General features: G+C 47.8%; 1 protein-coding gene across 1 annotated transcript in view; it reads left to right on the forward strand.

Moving 5' to 3' along the window:
* EMP1 (epithelial membrane protein 1) overlaps positions 1-20,365 on the forward strand; it is a 37,228-nt gene extending 16,863 nt beyond the window's left edge. The window contains exons 2-5 of the mRNA XM_015423535.1: positions 4,143-4,259; positions 14,564-14,657; positions 14,791-14,931; positions 18,358-20,365. Of these exons, the coding sequence (XP_015279021.1) occupies positions 4,182-4,259; positions 14,564-14,657; positions 14,791-14,931; positions 18,358-18,521 (477 nt within the window). The 5' untranslated portion in view covers positions 4,143-4,181 and the 3' untranslated portion in view covers positions 18,522-20,365. The remainder of the gene's footprint in view (positions 1-4,142; positions 4,260-14,563; positions 14,658-14,790; positions 14,932-18,357) is intronic.
* The last annotated feature ends 2,731 nt before the right edge of the window (positions 20,366-23,096 follow it).

The raw sequence follows: 23,096 nt of genomic DNA on the forward strand, positions 1-23,096 counted from the left end.
ATACATTGTTACTGCTGTTTATCATTCATTTGGTACCAGCTTCCCCCCCCATGGATGAAGGTCCTGATCCAAGTGACAGTTAAAATCAGCAAAGGATGTGGTTCGGTAGATGTCCTAGAAACATGATGCAATGGCACATACATTATGTATGATGTAGTGCATATCTATGAATGTTTTCTCAGAAGTAAATCCCACAGAGTTCAATGAGACTTACAAGTGTGCATAGGATTTCAGCCCTCATCTCAATCAGACTTCACCCAAAACATTAGTGCCACCTGTCTACCTGTTGTTACAGGAACCCTCATGGTAGATATCTTGGTCTGGAAAAAAGGGATGCAGATCTCTCATCTGGCTCAAAAAGTAACTGCATACTTTCATCATCCCCCCCCCCCCCAAACTGGATCATCTGAATGTGGCAAACCAGCAATCAAGGAAGACTTCCAAGAACAGGGTCCCAAACACAGCATTTGCAAGAAGTATTTGCCAAGAGCTCTTTATTAGAAAATGGTTATCTGTGGACAAACCAACAGTGTACAGGAAATAAAGAGAAATTACATAGTTACTTACAAAACACTGCTGTGGGCTATGTCACTGGGAGAAAACCTGAAGAATAAGGCAGAATTATCCTTGGATCAAATTTATAATCAAAAGTCACCATTCCTAGCCATTCCTTCAGTCTGATCCTGGCGAACCAAGCATTTTACTGCCAAGGGTAGGTTGCTTTTCCACAAAAGATAAAGACATCTCCTTGGTGCTTCTTTTTAAAAGGAACCAAATGCCACAGGGCATGGGTTTATGGCCTCGCCAAGCTGATTCCCATGGGTGGTTTGGGATATCTCACTTCCAGTTGAGAAAGAAATTAATTAAGCATGGAGGCCCCATAATGAAATGTACATCTCTAAGCAAGGATGATTATCCATCTGGTTTCACATGACAGAAGGAGGGGTGTGGGCCATTGGTGTTGAGGAACAGAATCACCAGCTAAGGAAATGAACATCTTTTTTGCCAACACAGAAGATCCACTTTGAGATGTGGAGCTTACACTTCCTTGAAAAAAAGATGGGGTGAGGTGCATCCTGTCTTGCAGAAACAAGTGCAACCTTGTGCACATTTACGTGGGAGTCAGTCCCTCTTGAACTCGGTATGAGAGACGTGCACAGGGCAGAGCTGTCGGTTTGCAGTTACGGGGACTTACTTGGTTTTGTCTGGACAATCAAAACAGGAGAACATTTTCGTAGTGCAGTTCCAAGGGTAGAAATGGTCATACTGCAATTGCAAATGAGTATTTTGCAACAGCCTGGAAGGTGTCTTGAAGAATGCAAAGGGACAATTGTGCAATCTAAAGTCAGGCCAAAGGTTAAAGGGAGGGGGGTGGTGCTGAATAAGGGGCTGCAAAGGGAGGGGAGGGGAGAGAAGGAGAGCACTGCCTTGTGGAAGGGGGGGGAAACATCTTTGTGTCCCAAAAGAGATCAAGTTGCTTTTTAAAAGCTGCTATCTCTTACACAGAAGAGTGCAAGTAGATGAAGGGCAGGGGGCAGAGAAGGCAGACTATAAATAAGGAACACGTATGACTCTGCAGAGCAGTGTGGTTTAGGTTTCCACAAATATCCGAAAAGGAAATCATAAAAGATATAAGCTGGACCATTCTTACTGAGGTGCCACGACTCCCCGGTGGCTCATCTCCTGTGACGTATCTCCTTCATAACCGTCACACTTTTCTTTCCCATAACAACAGCAAACCATGAGCCGACTGCTTTACAAAGTCCCTTGATAAATCAGTGAAAATGAAGTTTTCTTCACTCAGTGATCAACCTTGCTTTCACCCAGATCGATGGGGCAGACAATCCCAAGAGAACTTTTTCATTGTTATCAGTCTCTCAGGGCTAAAAGAAACCAAGATATTTTTTAAAAAAGAAAAAAGAAAGAAACCACAAACACTTAAACGTGATCTCAGAATTTAATCTTGGAATTTAAAATATTTTTGCCCAGTTCTGATGTGTTCATAATAACGACCTGTTGATCCAAGTGGCCATGGCAGATAAGATGACATTTTATGGCACTGGTCAAGTTTGTGAGAGATGGAGGACTGGAAGGGGTCTTAGACCTTTATTTTTACAGCAGCTCAGAATCATTTGTGCTTGATGGAACCTGGGGTGGGGGGGGGGGGGGGAGTTGCCAGCATTCCAGTGGTGGCAATCAAACAACTTGTCTGAGGAGCTGCAGGATTCTCCTAGCTGGAATTAACACAGGGGGATTTCAAACATAAGAAATTATTACTAGATTTTGTTTTAGGAGGAACCTACATGTGATATTAGCTTATTTAGATACTAATATGCCACTTTTGTCCCCAATGGAGACCCAAAGCAGCTTACAATATTGTTTTCCACTCCTCCATTTTATGCTCACAACAACCCTACGAGGTAGGTTAGGTGGAGAGAGAGAGAGTGACTGGTGCAAGGCCACCCAGAAAGGTTCCATGGCAGAGTGGGGATTTAAACCCAGGTCTCTCTGGTCCTAATTTGACACTAACCACTATAGAACATGGGAGTAGTTCTCAGTGGTCCCCATCTATATACTAATAGCCAAGTTGCCCCCGTGAGTGCGGATCGCTAAATCCGCGCTCCGGGGGCACTTGAGGGGGGATGTTTAAATCCCCCTGAAAGTGACAGAGCGTCCCCTGCACATGTGCAGGGAACGCTCTGTAGCTGGCCTCGCTGCCGCGCCGCCGCCTCCTCCTTGGAGCCAGCCGGGCAGGCGGGGGGAGGACCGGCCTCGCCGCCGCCAAGCCCGGCAAAGGGGGGGGGAAGGCCCGGCCTCGCCGCCTCCGCCTCGGAGCTGGGCGGGGGGGAGGACCGGCCTCGCTGCCGCCGCGGAGCCAAGCCGGGTCGGAGCCGGGCGGGGGGGGGGACCGGACTCGCCTCCGCCACCTCCGCCACCTCGGAGCTGGGCGGGGGGGGGGGAGAGGACCGGCCTCGCCGCCGCTGCCTCGGGGAGATCGAGCGGGGGGGGATGGAGGAGACGGAGCTCTTCTCCCCCCCCCACGAGTATCGCGGGTCCCCCTCTTGTTAAGTTCTAAGAGGCAAAGTTTAAAAGTTGAAGTCGTCAGGGCCTGAGGAGTGTCCTGATGTGCACCTCTTTACTGTCTGCTGTGTAACTGAACAGGTGCCATTCACTCCCATGGGGAAAAGGAAAACAGGTCACTTGCGTACAAGCGGCCCCCAGGTCGTTTGGCCTGCAGTGAGGCTGGTTCCCACAAATTAACTCTGTGGGTCGCACCCCCAACAAAGGGTTACTCTGCATGAACCAGCACCTTCTTTGGGGGAAGCAGGTGGAGTCTTTACCCTTCCAATTTAGTGCTCGGACAGCACCTAGGGAGTCAAAAGTGCAGGCACTTCACAGGCATGCCCTTAGGTGAAGGTGACCACAAACACAAGTACCCTTTTGTCATGCCAAACAAGGGGCAGCCATCCTTTCTGCACCACTTTCAGGACATTTGACTCAGAACTAGCTGGCAGTGGTACAGTCCAGGAGGGGATGCCGATTGCCCACAGTTAGTCAGAACTTGTTTCTCAGACAGGACAGGAAGGGAACAGGAATCAACTTAATTACAAAACAAATGGCATCTTTCTTCAGAAATGCACTGAGGCAAATTCATTGTATCTAAAAAGATTGGGAAGCTGCCTGCTTGAAAGCGAGGCTTGTTCTTGGGCTGGGACCATCACAGTACCTTCATTGATCCGTCTCCTCCAGTAATGGGCCTTCCTAAATGTCACAGAGCACAGCCCACAAAGCAGTTCACATGTTGCCTGTGGACATGCCAGCCCTCACTCTGCTTACCAGAGGCCAGTTTGCATAACCAGCTGAGCTAAGCGGGAGTTTCCTCACCTCCACCAAGTCAGACTGCTAAAGAAGAGATTTGACTGTTTGACTGTTCCCCTCCTCTACATATACACCCTCCAAAAAGGGGGGATTTGTCAATATATTTGCAGATCCGTTTTTGTAGCAATGTGTCCTCCTTCAAGTTGGGCGGAGTTTAAGATACCTGTCTCGAGTGTCTTGCATATGCATGATCATTTGGAAATGTCCTGAGATTCAGCACCTCTTTCATAGATTCTCCTTGTGGCTCTTTTTCTCTTTCACAGAGTTCTCGGCACTAGAGACACCTCTGCAGCAGAGCCAAGATGTTGGTGCTACTGGCTGGTATTTTTGTGATCCACATTGCCACGGTGGTCATGCTGTTTGTCTCCACCATTGCTAACGTAAGTGACAAGTCAGCAGACACAACCCCTGTCATTGTTCTTGGGTACTCTTGGGACTGTGCCTTTTGATCCCCTCCAGTTTGGTTACAGACCAAGGAAAGAAAGCACACCCTTTCCGTCTGAGAGCCGATACACTCATTCTTCAGAGGCTTGTATGAGGGCCAACTCAGTGGTTCTGTGAGACTGCAAAAAAGACAGATTGCGTTCTGTGTGGCTTAATGTCCCTCAGGTTTGCATACCCACCACTGAAACCTCTAACACAAATCACGCCCTGAGAACAGGAATGTTTCCTATTTATTAAGTGAAAGAAACCAGCAATTCAAGGCAGCCTAGAGGTGTGGAAGGAACGGGTGATGTTTCCACTCTCCTATCCTAGAGTAGAAAACACCTGGGCACTCCCCACTCAAAAACCAGTTGAGTGAGTGAGATTAGAAGATAATAGTGTTGAGATGCTGTATCACCCCACCTGCCAGACTGTCTGCTGTATAATTATAAGGTCCTTCCCTACTCGTCTGTTTCTGGATCTATAAAATATTCTCACGAACTGTTTGGGCAAAGTCAAGCACTGTGACGATTATTTAATGTCATTCTTGGTTGGGGTGGGTAAATGTTGCAGCCTGATGAGCACATCTGGTTCTCTGCTTCTGGGGAGGGCTCAGAGTTGGGCAGCAGCTCTTCCTGTTTCCAGCAACAGCTTCCTAAACAGGAATAGTCTTTGAAAGAAAAAGGGAGACCGGGATGCGGGCTCCCTTTCCCACTCCTTTGCCATCAGTGGGACTTGCCTGTTGAGCTGTCTCCCAAGCTGCAGTTTGGTAGTCCAATGCTCCTGATAAATTGTTAAACAGACGCTGGGCCAGATGAAAAGCTCTCCGCAGGCCAGATGTGCTCACTAGGCCCTCATTGGCCCACCTCCTGATCTAGACAGATCCCTTCGTACCTGAAGCAGAGCATCATATTCCTCCCACTCTGAAGCTGTCAGATCTCCAGTGTTTTTGCCGGTGCACGCGAGCGGATGCTGGAGAGCAGCCACACTCAGGACCAAAGCATATGCTTTGTGGCTACTTTTGAAAACAAATCATCAAAGTGTAAAAAAAATTAAAACGAGTGGAGAAATAATTAATTTCAGGAGGTACACTGGAACAAAATAATTGCAAGTGTTACATAACTAGGTTTATTGTTGAAACTTGGGTGAATGTTAATATTCACATGTAGCTGCTGACAAATCCAGATACATTTTGTAAAGGTCCAAAAAAAAAAGGAGTATGTTTGTTCCCCTCTTTTCAAACATACATCAGCAAATGCTGATAATCACATTTGGCTGCGATTCATGGTGAGTATGAGACCTTTTCTTGTAATCTTAATTCCTTAAATCACCCTTTCTGCGAAAACAACAGAGAGCCATGCAGCGCGTTAAAGGCCAGGCTCCTTCAACAAATTAGATGCTTGAGTCCCCTTTTGTTCTTGCTTCAGGATCATCTCATCATTGTCCTGCCTTGTCTCCCAGTGCCTGTCCTTAACTGACTCACCATCAATTAATTTAAGAACCAAACGCATTCCAGACCCCTCCTCTCAGGCCGCTTCCTTCTTCCTTCTCAACTGCTTATGACTGTAGTGCTCCCTGGTGGACACTCACCTGTACAAACATTACCCTATCACAAATACCATACAGATAGAGAGCCCTTTGCAGTACACTTCAACAGGGTGAGGCAAAGTATTTCAAGTGCTTTCGGCTGAGCCTGTGAAAACAGAACACCCCAAATGATTTCCATTTTTTAAAAAGGTATATAAATTATTTTGATGCTTCAGGATTGATTAGTCCTCCCTGATTCCAAGGAACACATGCATTGTAATGAATACATATATAAGTAACATGTTTTCTATTTGATTTTTGGTAAGCACCACTGTCTGTTCGTCCGCGTGCTTCTTGTAATAAAAGACAGATTATGTTAGCAAAAGGGAAAATGTTCAGCCCTATGTATGTGCTAGCACTAGCAGCAACTACTCACTGAACTGCAAGATCAGCCATGTGTTGTAAGGGAGAATGGCCTGCATATCCAGGAGGAAAGATTTCGAAGGACCTATCAGTCTGTCACACGTACCTCCTGTATGAAAGATGTTAGCTGGCAAAGCTTTGGGAATGGTGATCTCTTCAGGCTATCAGCAGCATGGGATGCAACAGGAAACGCAAAAGGAAAATATGAACATTTGAGGAAAGCAAACAGCTCTGCCTCTTTGCCAACAACACACAATAGCCTGACTGGTGCAGTTTTGAAGGGAGGTTTGTATATTGAGAATTGGGGACTCAGAAGCAGTGAAAACGCCATCTAGTCCAATCCCTGAAAACTCAGACCAGGCCATTTATCCCCCCCCCCCCAATAAATCAACCAACTGCAGAGAACAGGTGCCTCAGCTGCAAGGTTTGAGGCCAGAATCATCTGCATATCTAATAGCCAGGTATGGCCCCCATCTGTGGGTGTCTAGATCAGGGCCACACTGACACTAACCAGATTAGGGTTTCCACTCCACAGTTGGGGCCAGGGGATTCCCCGGTTTTGTGGGCTCCTGCCCACTGCCAGCCAGCTGGCCTGTGGAAAGCAATCCTCGCCACCCCCCAACTAGCAATATTGCTGAAAATAAATGTGAGGTGCCTACATCACTCAAAATGACCTAGGCACGTCAGTGACGTCGGGGCAACACTGTGGTTTTGGGGCAAAACACTGTGGTTTGAGGCTGATTTTACCATAGAATTTTGCTTAAAAACCAGAGTGTTGTCACTGATGTGCCTGTGTCACTTCCTGGTGATGTAGAAACGTCACATGATGTCACTTCCCACTCCCAGAACATCCCCCCATCCTCCTGCCGGTGTTTCTGATGGACCTGGAACTCCTAAACCATATTTTGTTGCAAATGTGAGGGACCCACTCCAGGTGGTGGCTGGAGATCTCCTGGGACTTCAACTGATCTCTAAGTGGACAGAGATCAGTTTCCCTGGAGAAAATGGCTACCATGCTGAGGTCCCTCCCCTCCCCTACCCAAACACCACTCTCTCCAAGTTCTACCCCCAAAATCTCCAGGTGTTTCCCAGCGCAGAGTTGCTGCCAGGCCACAGTTGCTGCCGGGCCTGGCCCTGGCGATCAGTTTTCCCACAAAGGCCAAAAGGGCTCTGCCCCCTCCCCCAGCCTTTAACTGACAGAAAGCAAGGCTAGAATGTTGTGGTTGCCTAGCAACACCTACTAAGGGCTTCTGCTTAAAACTCCGGCACTCCTTTATAGTTTTTTTTTAACTGCCTATTTTTGAAAAAAAAATTCAGATTTTTCTGCAAACCTGGGGTGTTTTTCAGATTTGTAGCAAGATCTGTCTTGTCTTTTCAAGACAAATGTGGCTATTAGAATATTAGGGTTGCCAAGTTGTTTCTTCGCCGCAGCGGGGGGCTCCTGGGCGGCGACTGGAGCGTGCACACGCTGCACGCACCTCACCAGGAAGTGACGTTAGGATGCCGGGCACGCTGGAGGTGGGGCCACGACCATCGGAGGGAAAACCATAGAATTTTCCCTCCGATGGTCGTGGCCCCGCCCCCAGTGTGCCCGGCGTCCTAACGTCACTTTCTGGTGACGCGCACGTCGGGGTGGGGTTCCCCCCGGGGCCCGATCCGCCGCCGCCGGGGAACGGGCCTCTGGGGCAGGGGTTTCCCCGCCCCCCCCCCCGGGGGGACTTGGCAAGCCTATAGAATATACAAATGTGGGCCTATGAGACTTGTGGGGTTTTTTTCCCCCCATCTTCCACTTTCTCATTGGGCCCAGGCACAGCTCCTGGATTGTGTTGCATCTGCCACCAGGTCTGGCAAGGTTCCACACCTCTGTGGCTGCTGACGGGTCCTGACTAGGTCCTGGGTTCTGCTGAAGATGGGCCTGGCGTGGCCCCAGGCTGCCGTGGTTGCCACTGGCCCCGGTGCAGCTCTTGGGCTCAGCTGCAGCCACCAATGACCATGCAGGAGGAAAGTGCAGTCTCTGCACTTGCACAGAGAGAGGTTTAAACCCTCCAATTTTTTTTTTAAGATTTCAGATTTTTCTGCATTCCTGGGGGATCCCCACGTTTGCAGCAAAATCTAATTAGTGTCAGTGTGGCCCTGATCTATGGATTTAGATATCCGCAGATGGAGGCTGCATTTGGCTATTAGATATGTAAATCAGTTGTAAAAGCAGGTCTCCAGGCCCCACCTGGAGGTTGGCAACTCTACTGACGATAGGTGGCAGCTAAAAGGTAGGTTGGTTAATGGCTGAGAAGGAGACAATGAGGCATAGAAAGGATATGGGGGTTGCCAGGAGCAGGAAAAGTTCTTAAGGGTTCCCTACTGTGCCAGTTGTGCTGTAGTTTTCCTAGGTAGAAGAAGTAGAAGAGAAGAGATTGGATTTATACCCCGCCCTTCACTTGGAGTCTCAGAGCGGCTTACAAACTCCTTTCCCTTCCCCTCCCCACAACAGATATCCTGTGAGGTTGGTGGGGCTGAGAGAACTCTTGACACAAACTGCTCTTTTTCAAGGACAGCTGTGCCAGAGCTTGTGACTGGCCCAAGGTCACATCAGCAGGTGCAAGTGGAGGAGTAGGGAATCAAACCCAGTTCTCCCAGATTAGAGTCCGCACACTTAACCGCTACACCAAACAGGTAGAGGCTGCTGGGGGGGGGAGCTGAAGACAGAGGTGCAGGTAAAGGTAGATTGGCTGTTGGGTGGTGAGAGAAGGAAGCAGGAAAAGGGAAGAGGCTATGGGGGCCTTCAGAGAAAAGAAAAGAGGAAATAGTGGAGGAGGGGGAAATGAGATGCCCTCTGCAAGTGCAGATCTGAGCCTAACCCATCCATCAAATGTCTTTTAAAAAGAGGGACATTTCCTTAGAATTCAACATTTTGACCCCTTCATTGGTCATTCCTGTTAGCCCTGAGAAAATTAAAGGAATCCCACAGTCATAGGGGTCAAAAGAAGAAAGTATTTTGCCAATTTTGTTTTCTACTTATTAGTTCCACCCAGTTGTTATTTTTACTCAAAGGGTGGAGGGAAGAAATCATTCCATCTGAGTTTCAACAAGGCATGGCAAGAAATAGCACAATTTCATCTGATCATAGTCAGTCTCTCCCCTGTTAGGGCTATTCACGTCATTTTTGAGCATTTGGCAGCAACAGGAAAAGCCTGCTCTTACTGCTGTCCAAGGGTGGTGACCTGGTTACTCATGTTTGCGCAAAGGTGCCCCATGCATCGAGCTCAGACATGCTTCCTGAAGGACAACTTTATCAGGAAAGTAACCTCACTTCTCATGAAAAGGAGGGCACATGCTTTGCAACCAGGAGGTCCCTGATTCAACCTCTGTCCTGTCCAGCAAAAGGACCTCAGAGATCAGGTGTTGACAAAATCCCGGACCCTGGAGACCCACCACCAGTCACAGTAGGCAACACTGAGCTGAAGGGACTGACAAGGTAGCACTTCCGGTAACATAATGACTTTATCAAAGGCCGCTGAAGCAGTTACAGTCAGGAAACTGATGTCTAACTGCCCTTGAGGAAAAAACTCACCTCAAAATGAGTCTTAGGCCCCTGCCACATGGCAGGGGATAAGTCGCTCAAAGCGCGGCTTTTAAAAGCCGCGCCAAAGTTGAGATGCTGCGGCGGGATCCCACGATCCCCTGGGCCGCGGCGCCTTTTCTCCCCGGCACAATCAGATGCCGGGGAGAAAACACAGTTCAGATGGGGAGCCTGCCGAACTGCGCATGTCGGAGCATGCGCAGTTCGGCTAGGAGCCGGGGGTGAGCCGGCGCAAAGATGCGCCGGCGATCCGACGGCCCGGCTTGCGGCGCTTCAAGCAGAAGAACCACCAGGTAGGTGGTTCTTTGTAGTGCGGGTTTTCGGGCGGAAAGGACAGATCGGGGATGGGCAGGCAACGCTTCCCAGATGTTGCCGTGGGATCACGTCCGTTTGCTCTGCCTCCGATCCGTCCCGCTCCCGTCCCAAAACACCTAGTGTGAACAGGACCTTAATAAATCTACTGATTCCAAGACTCCTGTGAGACATCTTTATTTCTTGTGACGCTGCCTTCCCATCCTCAGTTCCCCAGTTTATGCAGAATGTGGCTTTTAACATGCTGCTACAAACACTTCCCAAAAAGAAAAGTAGGGGTAGAGCAACAGCATATGAATCACATGTAAGGGGGTGGATGAACATAAACTGGCTTGCCATGTGCTGGAAGCCAACAAATCATGCCAGCTTTCCCTGCAACTGCCACCTGCCCTGCTAGCTAGGCGAATATGCCCCAAGAACCCCAAATATCACATGGAAGAAGGAGGGGGGGGACTCCTTTTTTTGGATGCGTTTCAGGACAAAAAGGCTTCACTTACCATGCAGGCCTAAGCAGAGCTATACCCTTCCAAGTCCACTGACTTCAATAGACTTAGAAGGGTGCTCAGGACTGCACTTAGGTTCCTTGATACATTCATAGAGATGAGGCAGTAAAGTGAACTGAAAGACAGCACCCCGGAAAAGGGCGGCTCTAGCTCCACAACAGTAATCCTAAAGAGCAGCCAGACTTCATCAAGCAAGCATTCCTCTACAGGGAACAAGATCGTTCTCATCACTACTGCAGATTGTTGTGATTCAGTCAGGCAATTGCAGTGTAGATTATTGCTGGAAAATTTGCTCCCAGGTACCGTGATCTCAGTTTAGATTGCCCTCCAGAGAAGCTGCACACTTGAAATGACCCCAAGCAGTTTGTTGTCTAAAAGGTAGCTCATCCTCTTAATTAGGCAAGTGACAGGAAGCGTGCCCAGATAAGTACTGCCTTCACAAGAGAAGCAAACAAGAAGTAAAAGTGCTGTCATCTAATTTCCTACCTAATGGTTTAACTGCAGGGGTGGATTGGCCATTTAACTTACCAGGAAATTTCCTGAAGGGCGCCCTCAAGCTGCAGCAGCTCCACCAGTGCTTGGTTCAAGCCCTTCTCTGCAGCAATAGTGACTGGTGTCAGCTCTCCAGTTGCTTCCTCCCACACTGCTGCCAAAGGTAATGGCTGAGCCAATGCCTATTGTCAGTGCTGCTGATTGAGTCTCATCTGATCCCAGCTCTGCTGGCTCCTGGCACCACAGTGGGTCACTCCGTCTGGCTTGTTCCTGGGCCATTTACACTCCCTGGTCTGCCCCTGTTTTGTGGGCATAGGTATGGGGATCTGGGGGATGCTTGTGGCTTTTTAGGGGTTGCTAGGGAATGAGTCTAAAGCTGCCGTTCCCCTACCGGGTTCTCTAGAAAGGACTTATTCATGTGGGTTCCAGGGGATGGTTGGAAGGTGTGCTGAAGTTAAGGAGGTCTGGGTGGGAGGCCACGCAGAGTCCCCTCTGCATGCCACCTGAAGCTCCACGGCTGAAGAAAAGCAGAACATAAACTGTGCCTGAGAAACCACTTGGGGACTGATGTTTAAATGACTTATGACCAAACCTCCATTAATAAGCAATACTTCGTAGGATTTGTTCCACTGGATTTTTGGGATATTTCTTAGTTAATCTGGTTAGGACTGTTAGGTGCCCAGTACTTACCTCTGAGCAGACATAAGGAGCCTCCTTGGGTCAGCATATTTGGAATGTGCATCTGACTCCCAAAATTATACGTATATCTGGATAGTCTCCAAGAGAAATAGAACAGAAGAGTCCATTTTTATGGTGAGACCTGACCATATTCCTCACCCTCTCTTTCCATACAAAAAATTCTCAAGGAGGGTTCAGGGCAGAGTCTTTGAAAAGGGGCTATCACATCACAACGCGCTCTAATATTTTTGATAGTACAAAATTAAAAGAATCTATAGAATGCCATTGGATTCAGAGTACAATAGTCCAGCTGCCCCTTAAATCCAAGATTTTATTAAAATTATATATACCCTGCTTTTCTAATCTATAATTTCTTCCAAGTGTCTAGCAATTTTGTCAAAAAGCATTACAATAAAACCAAATTAACACTTGTGTCCGAACCTACCCCACACCAAAGATTCAATCAGAGGATCCCCGGAGGCAGCTGTTTGATAGTTTCCCCCAGAACTAATTGCTTGTTCTTAGAATTTAATGTGGTGGCAGATTCACACAATGTTTATAGCAACTGCAAATCATGGAAGGGCTGGGAGGGACCTCACAAATTGCCTGGCCCACTCTCTGAGACTGAGGCATCTCCAGCCACGACCAAACCCATCCTAATTGCCTCTGGAAAGGCGAAATTGTATCTGATGTGCTGTAGCCAGAAGGCAACAACCAAGCACCAAGGTGTGTCAGGGCCAGATTCTTCTACGGAAATCCATCCTCCATTCAATTCAGAGGCTGTAACTCAAGCAGAGAGCTTCATGGAAGGAGTGTCATTTGCACTATTCGGTTCAAGTGGTACTGAGTTTACTGCTCTCAGCTTCATTGAACATCGAGATACTGGCCCTTTGGAAAAGTCATCATGCACACTCTGTTTAAGATCAGCATTGGATGAAATATGTATCTACCCAAGAATCTCACTTTCTGCTTTAAAAGAAAATAGCTCTCCAGAGCTACAGAGAGAACGAACAAATAAGGCATGACTGGGGATGCCTGCAGTAGGGCCATTGAATAGAAGACTTTGCAGATGCTCTTCCCAGGGCCTTCAGTCCATTCTCCCTCTGTCAGCTTCTGCTCCCAGTGGGCACTGGGCACGCATGCATCTCCACTGTCCCATGCTCCCTTCAGAACATCCCTAGATTTGCTTCCAGTTTCCCACTGGTACTTGTTGATTTTCAAGAGATTCTGGAATATCTGTCACCAGATGAGTGCTCTTTCTCTATAGGGCCAATTCAAGCTACTCAAGTCAGTTATTTCCCAGCCATCATGTTAGGTGTTACAAGTTAAAATTACACTCAGTATTTCTGGGGTTAAATGTTTGTTTGTGTTGCTCACAGGAAATCACATGTTTCATGTAACCAATGTTAGTTTAGGACTACAAGCCCGGGAAAATTCTCCCTGATCTAGGAATTTCATTGGAAGTAAAGTGTCAAGGTGTTTTTGCATTTTATGGCTCCTCTTCCCGTCTTTGTCTGGAGTTCTCAAGGAGAAAGAAAGAGAAGCCATAGCTCTTTTCTAGTCTTGTCTTTTGTAGTGTAAGGATGTAGCCATTTAGCTCTGTTGTTATTTTCATCCCAATTACCCTTCCCTATGCTAGAATGTAGTAAAAACTTTCTATTTTAAACACACATGGACTCTGAGTCTGAATTATTTTACTCTGGCATTGCTAAGCTATTTTATCTCTGCTGAAAACCAATTTTCAAAACCCAACACATCAGCAGCACAAGTGGTTTTTCCACCAGCAGTGTGGGCCTGGGAGGGGATGTGTGCCCCTCATTTAGGGTGACAAAATAAATTGGGCCAGCCCTGTGCAGATAACTTTTCCCCCTGGAGTCTTAGGTTCTGTCTTGAACCCCAGAATACTGTTAGCTGTTTTTTACCCCTGGGATCACTCTGTGCTACTTTATGAATAGAGCAAATGTTCTGTCCAGATTGCTGAGTAAACCGGTATAGTGTTCAGCCACATCAGTAATTGTTTTTGTTATTTATTTGATATTTTCCCCAAAACATGCTATTCCAGACTTCTCCAGATTTGTAACCAGAATGAACAGAAAAAAGATACATATTTCCCAAATTATGGAGTTCTCTGGCTATAGAATTTGAGCAGCCTTTTGGTGCAGGAATGTAGACCTTTTATCTGGACAGAGAGGCGAGGAGAATGATGCAAGCTGCTGTCGGCCCCCACTGGGGAGAAAAGTGAGGTATAAATGAAGTAAATATAATTATGTAAAATGCTAGTTGCTATACTGACCTTAGTTGCCTTTCTAGGGCCCCGGTCACACGGAGCATTTGCCCCGCTGAAGGCACAGGAGTCCCGCGGAGTATCCGGGCGCAATCACACGGGAACATCTGGGAGGCGTAGCACTCCCAGGGCGACCCCGTGGCAAGCCGCTGAAGCCGCGCAGTAAAAAACTAGTACACCGCATGTACTAGCAAACGCTTTGCCATGGGCTGCCTATGGAAGCCTCCTGGTGTGATTGCGCCGGCGCGCGGCTTCCTCCCCCGTCGTCCTCTTTGGTGCGGGGAAGCCGCCGTCGCGTCTGATCACACAATAGCACATCAGAATGCGATGGCGCAAATAGCCGTGCTTCCCCCCCCCCGCGTTTTCCGGCACATCTGGCCGGGGCCTAGATTTAGCATGGCAAGTCAGTTTCCTTAATGAGAACCCCATTAAAAAAACATGCATTATTCTTCTGTTTTAATGTAGGCCTGGATGGTAAGCAGCAGAAACTCATCAGGACTCTGGCAGGACTGTTTTGGAAATGATTGTGCAGATGTCCACTTCCCAGAAGATGAACTCCGTAAGTGACTGTAGGGTTATCTTTGCTTTTTCTGCACTGTTTGCAGCCTTGCACTGCACTGGTATTGCCCTTGGCCCCAGGGTAGTGCCTTCCCACTCATGTCTCTCCCTCTTTCTCTCCCCTGTGTTGCCAGCTGCCCTCAAGACAGTCCAAGCTTTCATGATCCTGGCCATCATCTTCTCCTTCATCTCCCTGGTCATGTTCATGGTGCAGCTCTTCACTATGGAGAAAGGGAAACGCTTCTACATCACTGGAGTCATCCTGCTGATTTGCTGTAAGTTAACACCCTCCAAGAGGGCATGTGATGCTTTGGGGAATATGATCCCTTGACGTGGAGGGAAAAGGACCCACCTGAGGCTGCAGTCCTGTGTACCCTTACTTTGAGAGTAAGCCCCATTGAACGCGGTGGGATTTCCTTCCAAGCAGACATGCACATGATTGTGCTGTATGCATGATCAGGATGTGGGATGACAGTGACCTTCTGGTGGTTGGAGAGTAGATTGGCTGCAGTGGGATTTAGGGCACAGGACAGGGCCAAGAGGCTAAGTGTCCACCCCACACCTTTACTGGAAGTATTGGTAAGCCCACCTTCCTCCTGACCATTCAGGGCCCAGGGCAGGGTCTTGCTTCCACCACTCAGAGCCAGGCAAAGGTTGTCCTGTGGGGGGGGGGGGAAGGAAGGAAGGATGGAAAGGAGGAGGAAACCACATAGCAAGGAGGCTTCCATGAAGCTGGCCAGTTCCCCATCTGGCTTGAATCCTGCTATGGTGAGTTTAACAGGGACTGAAAGGTTCCTTTAGTTACTACAAAAGCACACAAGACCACAAGCAGACTTACACAGAGCCACGTTCCTGTTTGCCTGCTACCAAGACAAATCATTCTTGCGCAAGTGTTGCTCCCAATCACACACAAAAGAGAGAGGACTCCTCTCTCTCCCTCCCCCCTCCCCGTCTCCAGAGTCCCATAAGTCCTGCTATGGCTGGTTTTGGATTGGAAATTCCTGGAGATTTGGAGGTGCAGCCTGGGGAGAGCAGGGCTTGGGGAGAAGAGGAACCCCAGCGGGGCGTCATGCCATAGAGTCCACCTTCCAAAGCAGCCGTTCTCTCCAGGGGAACTGATCTCTGTGTTCTGGAGATGAGTTGTAATTCCAGGAGCTCTCCAGGCCCCACCTCGAGGCTGGCATCCTCAGTGGCAGGAGAGAGAGGGACAGGATCGACTGGCAGGAGTGTGTCCCAGCCCACAGCAGTGTGTTCCTGGCTAGGAAAATCAGCAGGCTTCTTGGGTAACTGGCTGACCTGTCCCTCTGCCAAAGAGTCAAGGAGGGAGAACATTGAGTGGAAAAGCTGCCAAAGCCCCTTGCTGTGCATTCTAGGGCAAGAAGATGAATGACAGGGGCTCTTGGGCTGCTGGCCAGCTGCATCCAGAGAGAAGACAGAGGATGCTGCATTCTGCTCTTCATCCTCTCAGCTACAAGAGTAGCCATGTCAGACATGACAAGGGGGAAGAATCAGGGCAGTGATTTCTTAGCTTCTCTCCAGCCAGAGAACAGAGGCAGTGTTCGAGGGGAGGTGACAACCATCATATTTTTACCAGGTGCGTAGAGCAAAGTGAGGGATAGAAGCAGGGGTCGTTTTGTAGAAAAAGAGCTAGGGGAACTCATTAGCATAACTCATTAGCATATGCCACACCCCCTGACATCACCGGAAGTGTGTCATAAGGCCACACACACCCGCCCCCAATGGTCCTGGCCGCCGCCGCTGGCCTTGCAGCTCCACTGCCGAGCCCCATGAGGGGCCCGGTGGTGGACCTGCAAGGCCAGCGGGAGTGCAAGGAAGCCCCGTGAAGGCCCTCCCTGGCCCCAGGCAGGCAGGGGTGAGGAGAGGCAGGGAGGAAGCAACTTACCCTCCCTCTTCTCCTGCCTCCTCCTGGCTGAATGAGGGCCGGAAGCGGGGCGGCCGGAAGCAGGGGGCGGGGCTTTATCATGTGCCCCGCCCCCATACCTCACCCGGGGGAACTGCGATCCCCCCCGAAATGACCTCTGGATAGAAGGAGGCTCTGTCTGCATGGTCTTCTGTACTGGCTATCAGAACCAGTGTGCACTACAGGAATAGGGAAGCCCTATGGTGCCATCCTAAGCAGGTCTACTCAGACTCCTGCTCACATCTATTCAATGGGGCTTACTACCAAGGAAACGTTCTTAGGATTGCAGTACATGGCTACAGCACACTTGTCTGAGAGCAGATCTCATTGAACTCCTTGGGACTGGTGTTTAAGGAGTCATCATGAATAAGGTTAAATTGTAAGAGAATAAGTGTGAAACAGTCTTCAGATGATTGGGTGGAGGGTGAACTGACGCATCTGCACTATGGAGGAAGGCTTATCAGGCTGGGAAATGATTATAGAGGGATACAACAGAGATCTCTAAAATTATGAACACTGTGTACATAGAGGAAATGGAGAGAAAATACTCTACTCTCAATCAAAATGCTAGAGCTCAGGGTCATCCAATGACATTACTTGCCAGTAAACTGAGAGTGAACAAAAAGAAATATTTCTTCTCTCTGCACATAATGAATGTATAGAATTTGCTATCACAAAAGCTCTGGATGGGTGCTAGTTTTTTGGGGAAGAGATTACACACAAAGCTGCTGAAGGATTTGGTTCTGATTTTCAGAAAACAGCTCAACACATTTGGAGTTTCCACCTCTTTTTTCCCTTTACAACTTCCAGATAGAACAAATTGGGCAAAAAGTCCAGGATGGGGCTACAGAAACACTGCCAACACCGCTACTACCTTGCTTCCAGGGCCAAGCAAGGTGCGGTGCTTGCCTCATGCAAAGTGGGTGTGAGCCATCATAGCCACTGGGAACCAGCCGCCTGAGCCCCAGACAGGGCAGGTGCAAGTGGCGGCAGGAGCCTGCTCTTCTTCTTCCCCCCCCCCCCCTTCTTTGACAGGGTGGGACTGTGGGCAGTTGTGGACGTTCCAAGCACGGGAGCGGGGGCAGCTGCCACTTTTGCCCATTGGTTAAGTCCACCTCTGCAGACCCCGGATGACCAGAAGGCTGGAGACAAGGAACAGAGATGGTACTTATCGCCATGCTCTGCTTGTGAAGCTTCTTGGCACATAGAGTTGGCTGCACTCAGAGACAGAGCACTGGAACTTTTTTCTGGCCCATCACATATGCTCTGATGCAGGTTTACATTTCAGGAGCTGCTCACCTTTGGGTTGACAAAATTCCTCTTTCATTTTTCCTAAAAACAAACAAAAAACAACAACCCTGGAAATCTGGTTAGGGTTAACCTACGAATCCCTGTATGCGTCAAAGTACCCCACATGTGTGACTGGGTTGGCAACTACGGCGCCGCCATGGTTTCACTGGGCTAATCCAGAGGAGATTTATTCCTAAATGTTCAGGGAGACTTTGAACCTGTGCAAGGGGTCAGAATAAGGACCCTTTGACATGAGTTACTGCATCAATACCAAGTGTTCGAAGCCTTACTGTAACAGTCTGCTACAACACAAAATTTAGCAATGAACCCTCTACTTGAATGTTTTTCATGTTCAGATCAGACCTGGGAATCAGTCCTTGTCAATCTGTCCATCTCACTTGCCTTCTGGGCTCATTCCCTTTAGTTACCACTGTGGCATCTGTGATCATCTGGATGTTCTTGTCGTCCCCACCCCCCTTTCTCTTCACAGGGCTATGCATTACGATCGCTACCTCCATCTACACAGCCCGATTCCCACAATACTTTACCCAATCAAGCCAGTATCACCATGGCTACTCTTTCATACTGGCTTGGATCTGCTTTTGCTTCAGCTTCATCATTGGTGTTCTGTACCTTGTGCTCAGAAAGAAATGAGGGCTCTGAGGATGAAATGGGGTGGGAGGATCGGAAATATCGGGGGGGGGGGCTTGTGGGAGGGATGTGAAGTCATTTTTGCTCTGAGAACGGTTTGCCAAAAGAAATGAATCATACACTGCTCAGCTAACTTGCCCAATCCCAGACATGAATCCACCAGAGAGAGAAAACCTGGTCTGGGCCCTCCATGTGTAATGGATAAACGGGACCATGAAGATGCTTGAAGAACCACCAAAATAGCCAGGAGCTGTCTTCTTGCTCTCAAAATGACTTGCACAATTCCATTGTAAAGAATCTTAAATTTTCTGCCTCTCCGATGACAGGCAAACTACTTGAGATACAAGCTCTTCAGCTTTCTTCCCTAAACCTTCAGCAGCTGCCATGCATTCCCCCCATGCTCTCTGTGAGCTAGTCCCACTCATTGTGGGAGGTGTCAAATTTCGTGCCCACTAAAATGATGGTACAGAATCCCCTAGCTACATGTAAGTGGAAGCAACCTGACTGTAGTGAGACCGAATCCCAGTATTACATTTTCTATTTCCACCACCTCCACGTTGCATTCTTAAGAAGGAAACGAGACTACTGGTGCTGAAGAGATTAGAAGAAAAACTAATAAGAGGGGATGAAAGAAAGACGAATGTGGGTGGTGGAGGGGAGGCCAGGGAGGGGTAGAAACAGACGGGCAAACAGTCCTACAGGATGGGGTTCTTAATGCTGGAAAGAGGATCATTAGCATGGGACTTCCATTACAGTTCACAATATGTCCCTGCAGCCTGAAGACCTCCCAATGTCCCACTGATGCCACTGAACTGTGAGGTCTGTCCGTGATACACATAGTCTACAATCAATGAGATGGGAAGGGCCCCTTCTAGTCCTGTCACTGTGACACTCTCCTGTCATTGTTGATACCTAAAAAAGGGGGAGGTGTGCTTCTGTCCAGAGGATAAGGTTGCTACTCATGGATCTTGCACTGAAACTATGATCTGTCCTGGGTGGAGGAGGGGCCTTAGTATTGCAGAATAATTCTCCCCCATAGGTTAGAACTGGCCACCCGAACCAGGGTTCCCTGTAACTATTCCTTTCGGGGAAGGACCTTCACGGTGTTGCATCAATCTTCAATTTTCCCCTGTACTGTCAGTGCACACAATGTGACCCTCCAGAGGGGTGAGAAGAAGGTCAGCTCATTACATTTGGCAAACAGAGATCCAAGCAGGAAATGGCTGCACGGGAACAGAAAGGATTTATTACAGTGTCATATTGACTGTCTGCATCAGGATGTTCAGGCCGGGTACTCCTGCCAGTTAGATCCGTCTTGGTAGCGAGTGGTGAGAAGTTGGTTGACCCTCCCTCCACTTCATCCCACTCAGTCTTGTGTGAGGGGGTGACAAAAAAGGCTAGCTTTAAATGTGAGGCAGGCGAAGCAAAGAAAGAGCTCCCCTGTACAACTTGGCACGACTTCGCAGCCTGATTTGCTGCAACCTGTGCAAAACTACTGCGTGTACTTATTTTGCAAGCCAGAAATCTGTAGCCCTTGTGGATCCTGTGCCAGAATGCAAACTTTACCCATGTAGCCAGTGCAGTGCACGTGTAAAAGCCCCCTGGGGGAGCTCTTTTGCCTCACCAGCATCACATTCAAGTCTGGCCTAATTCAAGGCTGCAGGCTTAGTATAAACAGTATTTCCCTTCTCTCGTTGTTATATTCTTTTTACATGTAAGCTTTTTGGAATTTGGTGGATATGTTCTAGTATTGTACTTGCCATTTCTCCATGTGCAGTCATTGTAAATATTTTGATACAGATATCCTGACTGTAGGGATATTAAAAACCCAATAAATTCCATTTCCCTTTATCATACAGCAGAGTCTTGTTTGAATTTATTTCATTTCAGTAGGTGTAAATATTCCTTTTCATCTCTCCAAAGCCAAGTCTGACTGTAAAAGCGAGTGCTCCTCCATGACCCTCCGCTAACGATCTCCCAGCCCTATAAATAAGGGCCCAGCTAGATAGCATGCCTCTCATAGACTTTTTAATGTGAATCGGAGGACAATAGTTGGGGATCACATCTAACTGAGACTTATGGCACCTACAGATGTTCCACATGTAAGAAGCAAAGCAGCTTACCACCACTCCACCCCTATGGATCTATAAGCAGACTGCTTGGATTCACAGTGAATCATCCATCAGTCACTGTTCGTCATGAAGCAGTGGAACTTCCATGTATTAACAGCAGTAAAAATGTTTTTACAGCTGCTGAGGGCAAACAGCAGAAGGTGGTACCCGCCAGTGTTCCCTCTAAGCTGAGTTAGTGTGAGCTAGCTCACAGTTTTTTAGCCTCCAGCTCACAGATTTTTGTCTTAGCTCAGGAAGGACGGCTCCCGAGCAAACTGATTTATGCAGTCCCCAAATCGCTCGCTCACAACTTTAAGGCCCGTAGCTCACAAAGTAGAATTTTTGCTCACAAGACTCCACAGCTTAGAGGGAACATTGGTACCTGCTGTCCTGCATCTTTAGAGCTTCCCAGGGCTATGACCTGGCACTGTGGGAGACAGAGACTTGGATGCAAAAAGCAGAAGCGATTTCTCTCTAGGCAAGGGGAGATCACTGTTCACTCCTGATGCCCTGCTCTTAGGGGCAGCTCCTTTTACCATGAAGAAGAGAAGAGATTGGATTTATACCCCGCCCTTCAATAACCACAGGAGTCTCAGAGTGGCTTACAAACTCCTTTCCCTTCCCCTCCCCACAACAAGACACCCTGTGAGGTAGGTGGGACTGAGAGAGCTCTTGACAGAACCGCCCTTTCAGGGACAGCTCTTGTCAAAACTGTGGCTTGCCCAAGGTCATCTAGCAGCTGCAAGTGGAGGAGTGGGGAATCAAACCAGGTTCTCCCAGATTAGAGTCTGCACACTTAACCACTATACCAAACTGTTGAACTGCTCCACAGTTTCCACTGGTGCTCAAGAGTAGCTGGAGGGAGGAAGTAAGGAGGAGCTCCACTGGGAAGGAAGGCAAAAGAAGCCCCTTCACGCTAAACATGGTTCCAGAATGGATGGATCTCTGTTCCGATCCAGCACTGCAGAAGCCTACATTATGACATTCGTATTCACTGCTTTCTATCTTATCTATCAAACAATGATATTAGTTCATTTTGCTCCACCCAGAAACTTGGAAAATTCATTTATTTTAAGAGAATCGGACATAATTCATCCCTCAGACTGGTTACACTCTAGTTACACTTAGTTTCAATGCCACTCATCAATGTTGTGCCGGGTATATGCTTTGAAGAGCAACCAGCTTGCTAGTTCAAGGGTACAAGAGATCCAGCCTTAGTTTCCCTCTAAAGCCTGTGCAATTGCATCACAAAAAAACATTGGCCTGGCATATAAGTGAATATGTACCAATGAAAATAGCATAACATACCATGCTAAGAGGGCAAATGAACTTCACTTCTCCATTGAGTGGTATATCTTTTATATGGCCTTCATTCCTCAACCTGCTCCTTGTCCCACTTGAGCTAAACACCGGTTAATTCATCTTAGCAAGAAAGGTTGAAAATACAAATACATTCTGAAACATTTCAAAACCTCAGCAGCAAGATCCAAGGGGAATTGTTGGCAGCATAATGAAGATGCCTGTTTGAAGGTGAAAATAAAGAACAAGGGGGCAGTCAAGTTAAAAAGAGAGCAAACCCAGAAAAATGTGAATAATCGGGAAACAATTTAATCCTCCTACATTTTGGGGTTCAAGTGGTCCCAAAAGGATATGAATACATTTATAATTTCCCCCTTGTGCCACTTAAAGGGGCAAAAATCAGTGGTCTATTGTTTGGTAATGTTTCACATCCCGTCCCATTGAGTTCTTTTTTAAGTTGAAGGCTTCATTAAGATGTCATTGAGCTCAGTTAAACCACAATTAAAATGAATGGGGAACGTGAAATACTGCACCTCCCAGATATCGGTCAGCTCCCACATTTTAAGCAGGGTCTGCAGTAATTAGTACTTGGTTGGGAGACCACCAAGGAAGTCCAGAGTCGCTAAGCAAAGGCAGGCAATGACAAACTACCTCTGATTGTCTCTTGCCTTGAAAACACTATGGGGTTGCCATAAATTGCTGTGACTTGGCAGCACTTTCCACTCCAATATATATTATATATAGGAGATTACCCTTTCCTTATTTTAACTGCTGTTTTCATTAGATGAGAGTTTTCTCTGTGTTAGAGTAATACAGACCACATATATTTTGGTATATGTATGTGTATGTATGTACACCTCCAATAAACTTTAAGTTGATGGGAAATGTGCATCAGGGGTCAACAAGACCCCAAATAATCTCCAGTCAGGTGATTTAAATTGAATATCCAAGGAAAGCGACTCTAGCCCGAGAATTATCAAGCCAAAAAGGAAAGCTTTTGTGCAAGTGTAAGAGGTTAGAACCACTTGGAATTATCTGAAGAACAGAGCAGTGTGACTCACAAAAGCTCATACCCTACCACAAATTTTGTTAGTCTTTAAGGTGCTACTGAACTCTGACTCTTTTCTACTCTGATCATGGCCATTATGTTTAGAATGCACCTTAACAT

Source organism: Gekko japonicus, unplaced genomic scaffold, assembly GCF_001447785.1.
Source record: "Gekko japonicus isolate JY-2015 unplaced genomic scaffold, Gekko_japonicus_V1.1 scaffold3327, whole genome shotgun sequence".
NCBI lineage: Eukaryota > Metazoa > Chordata > Lepidosauria > Squamata > Gekkonidae > Gekko > Gekko japonicus.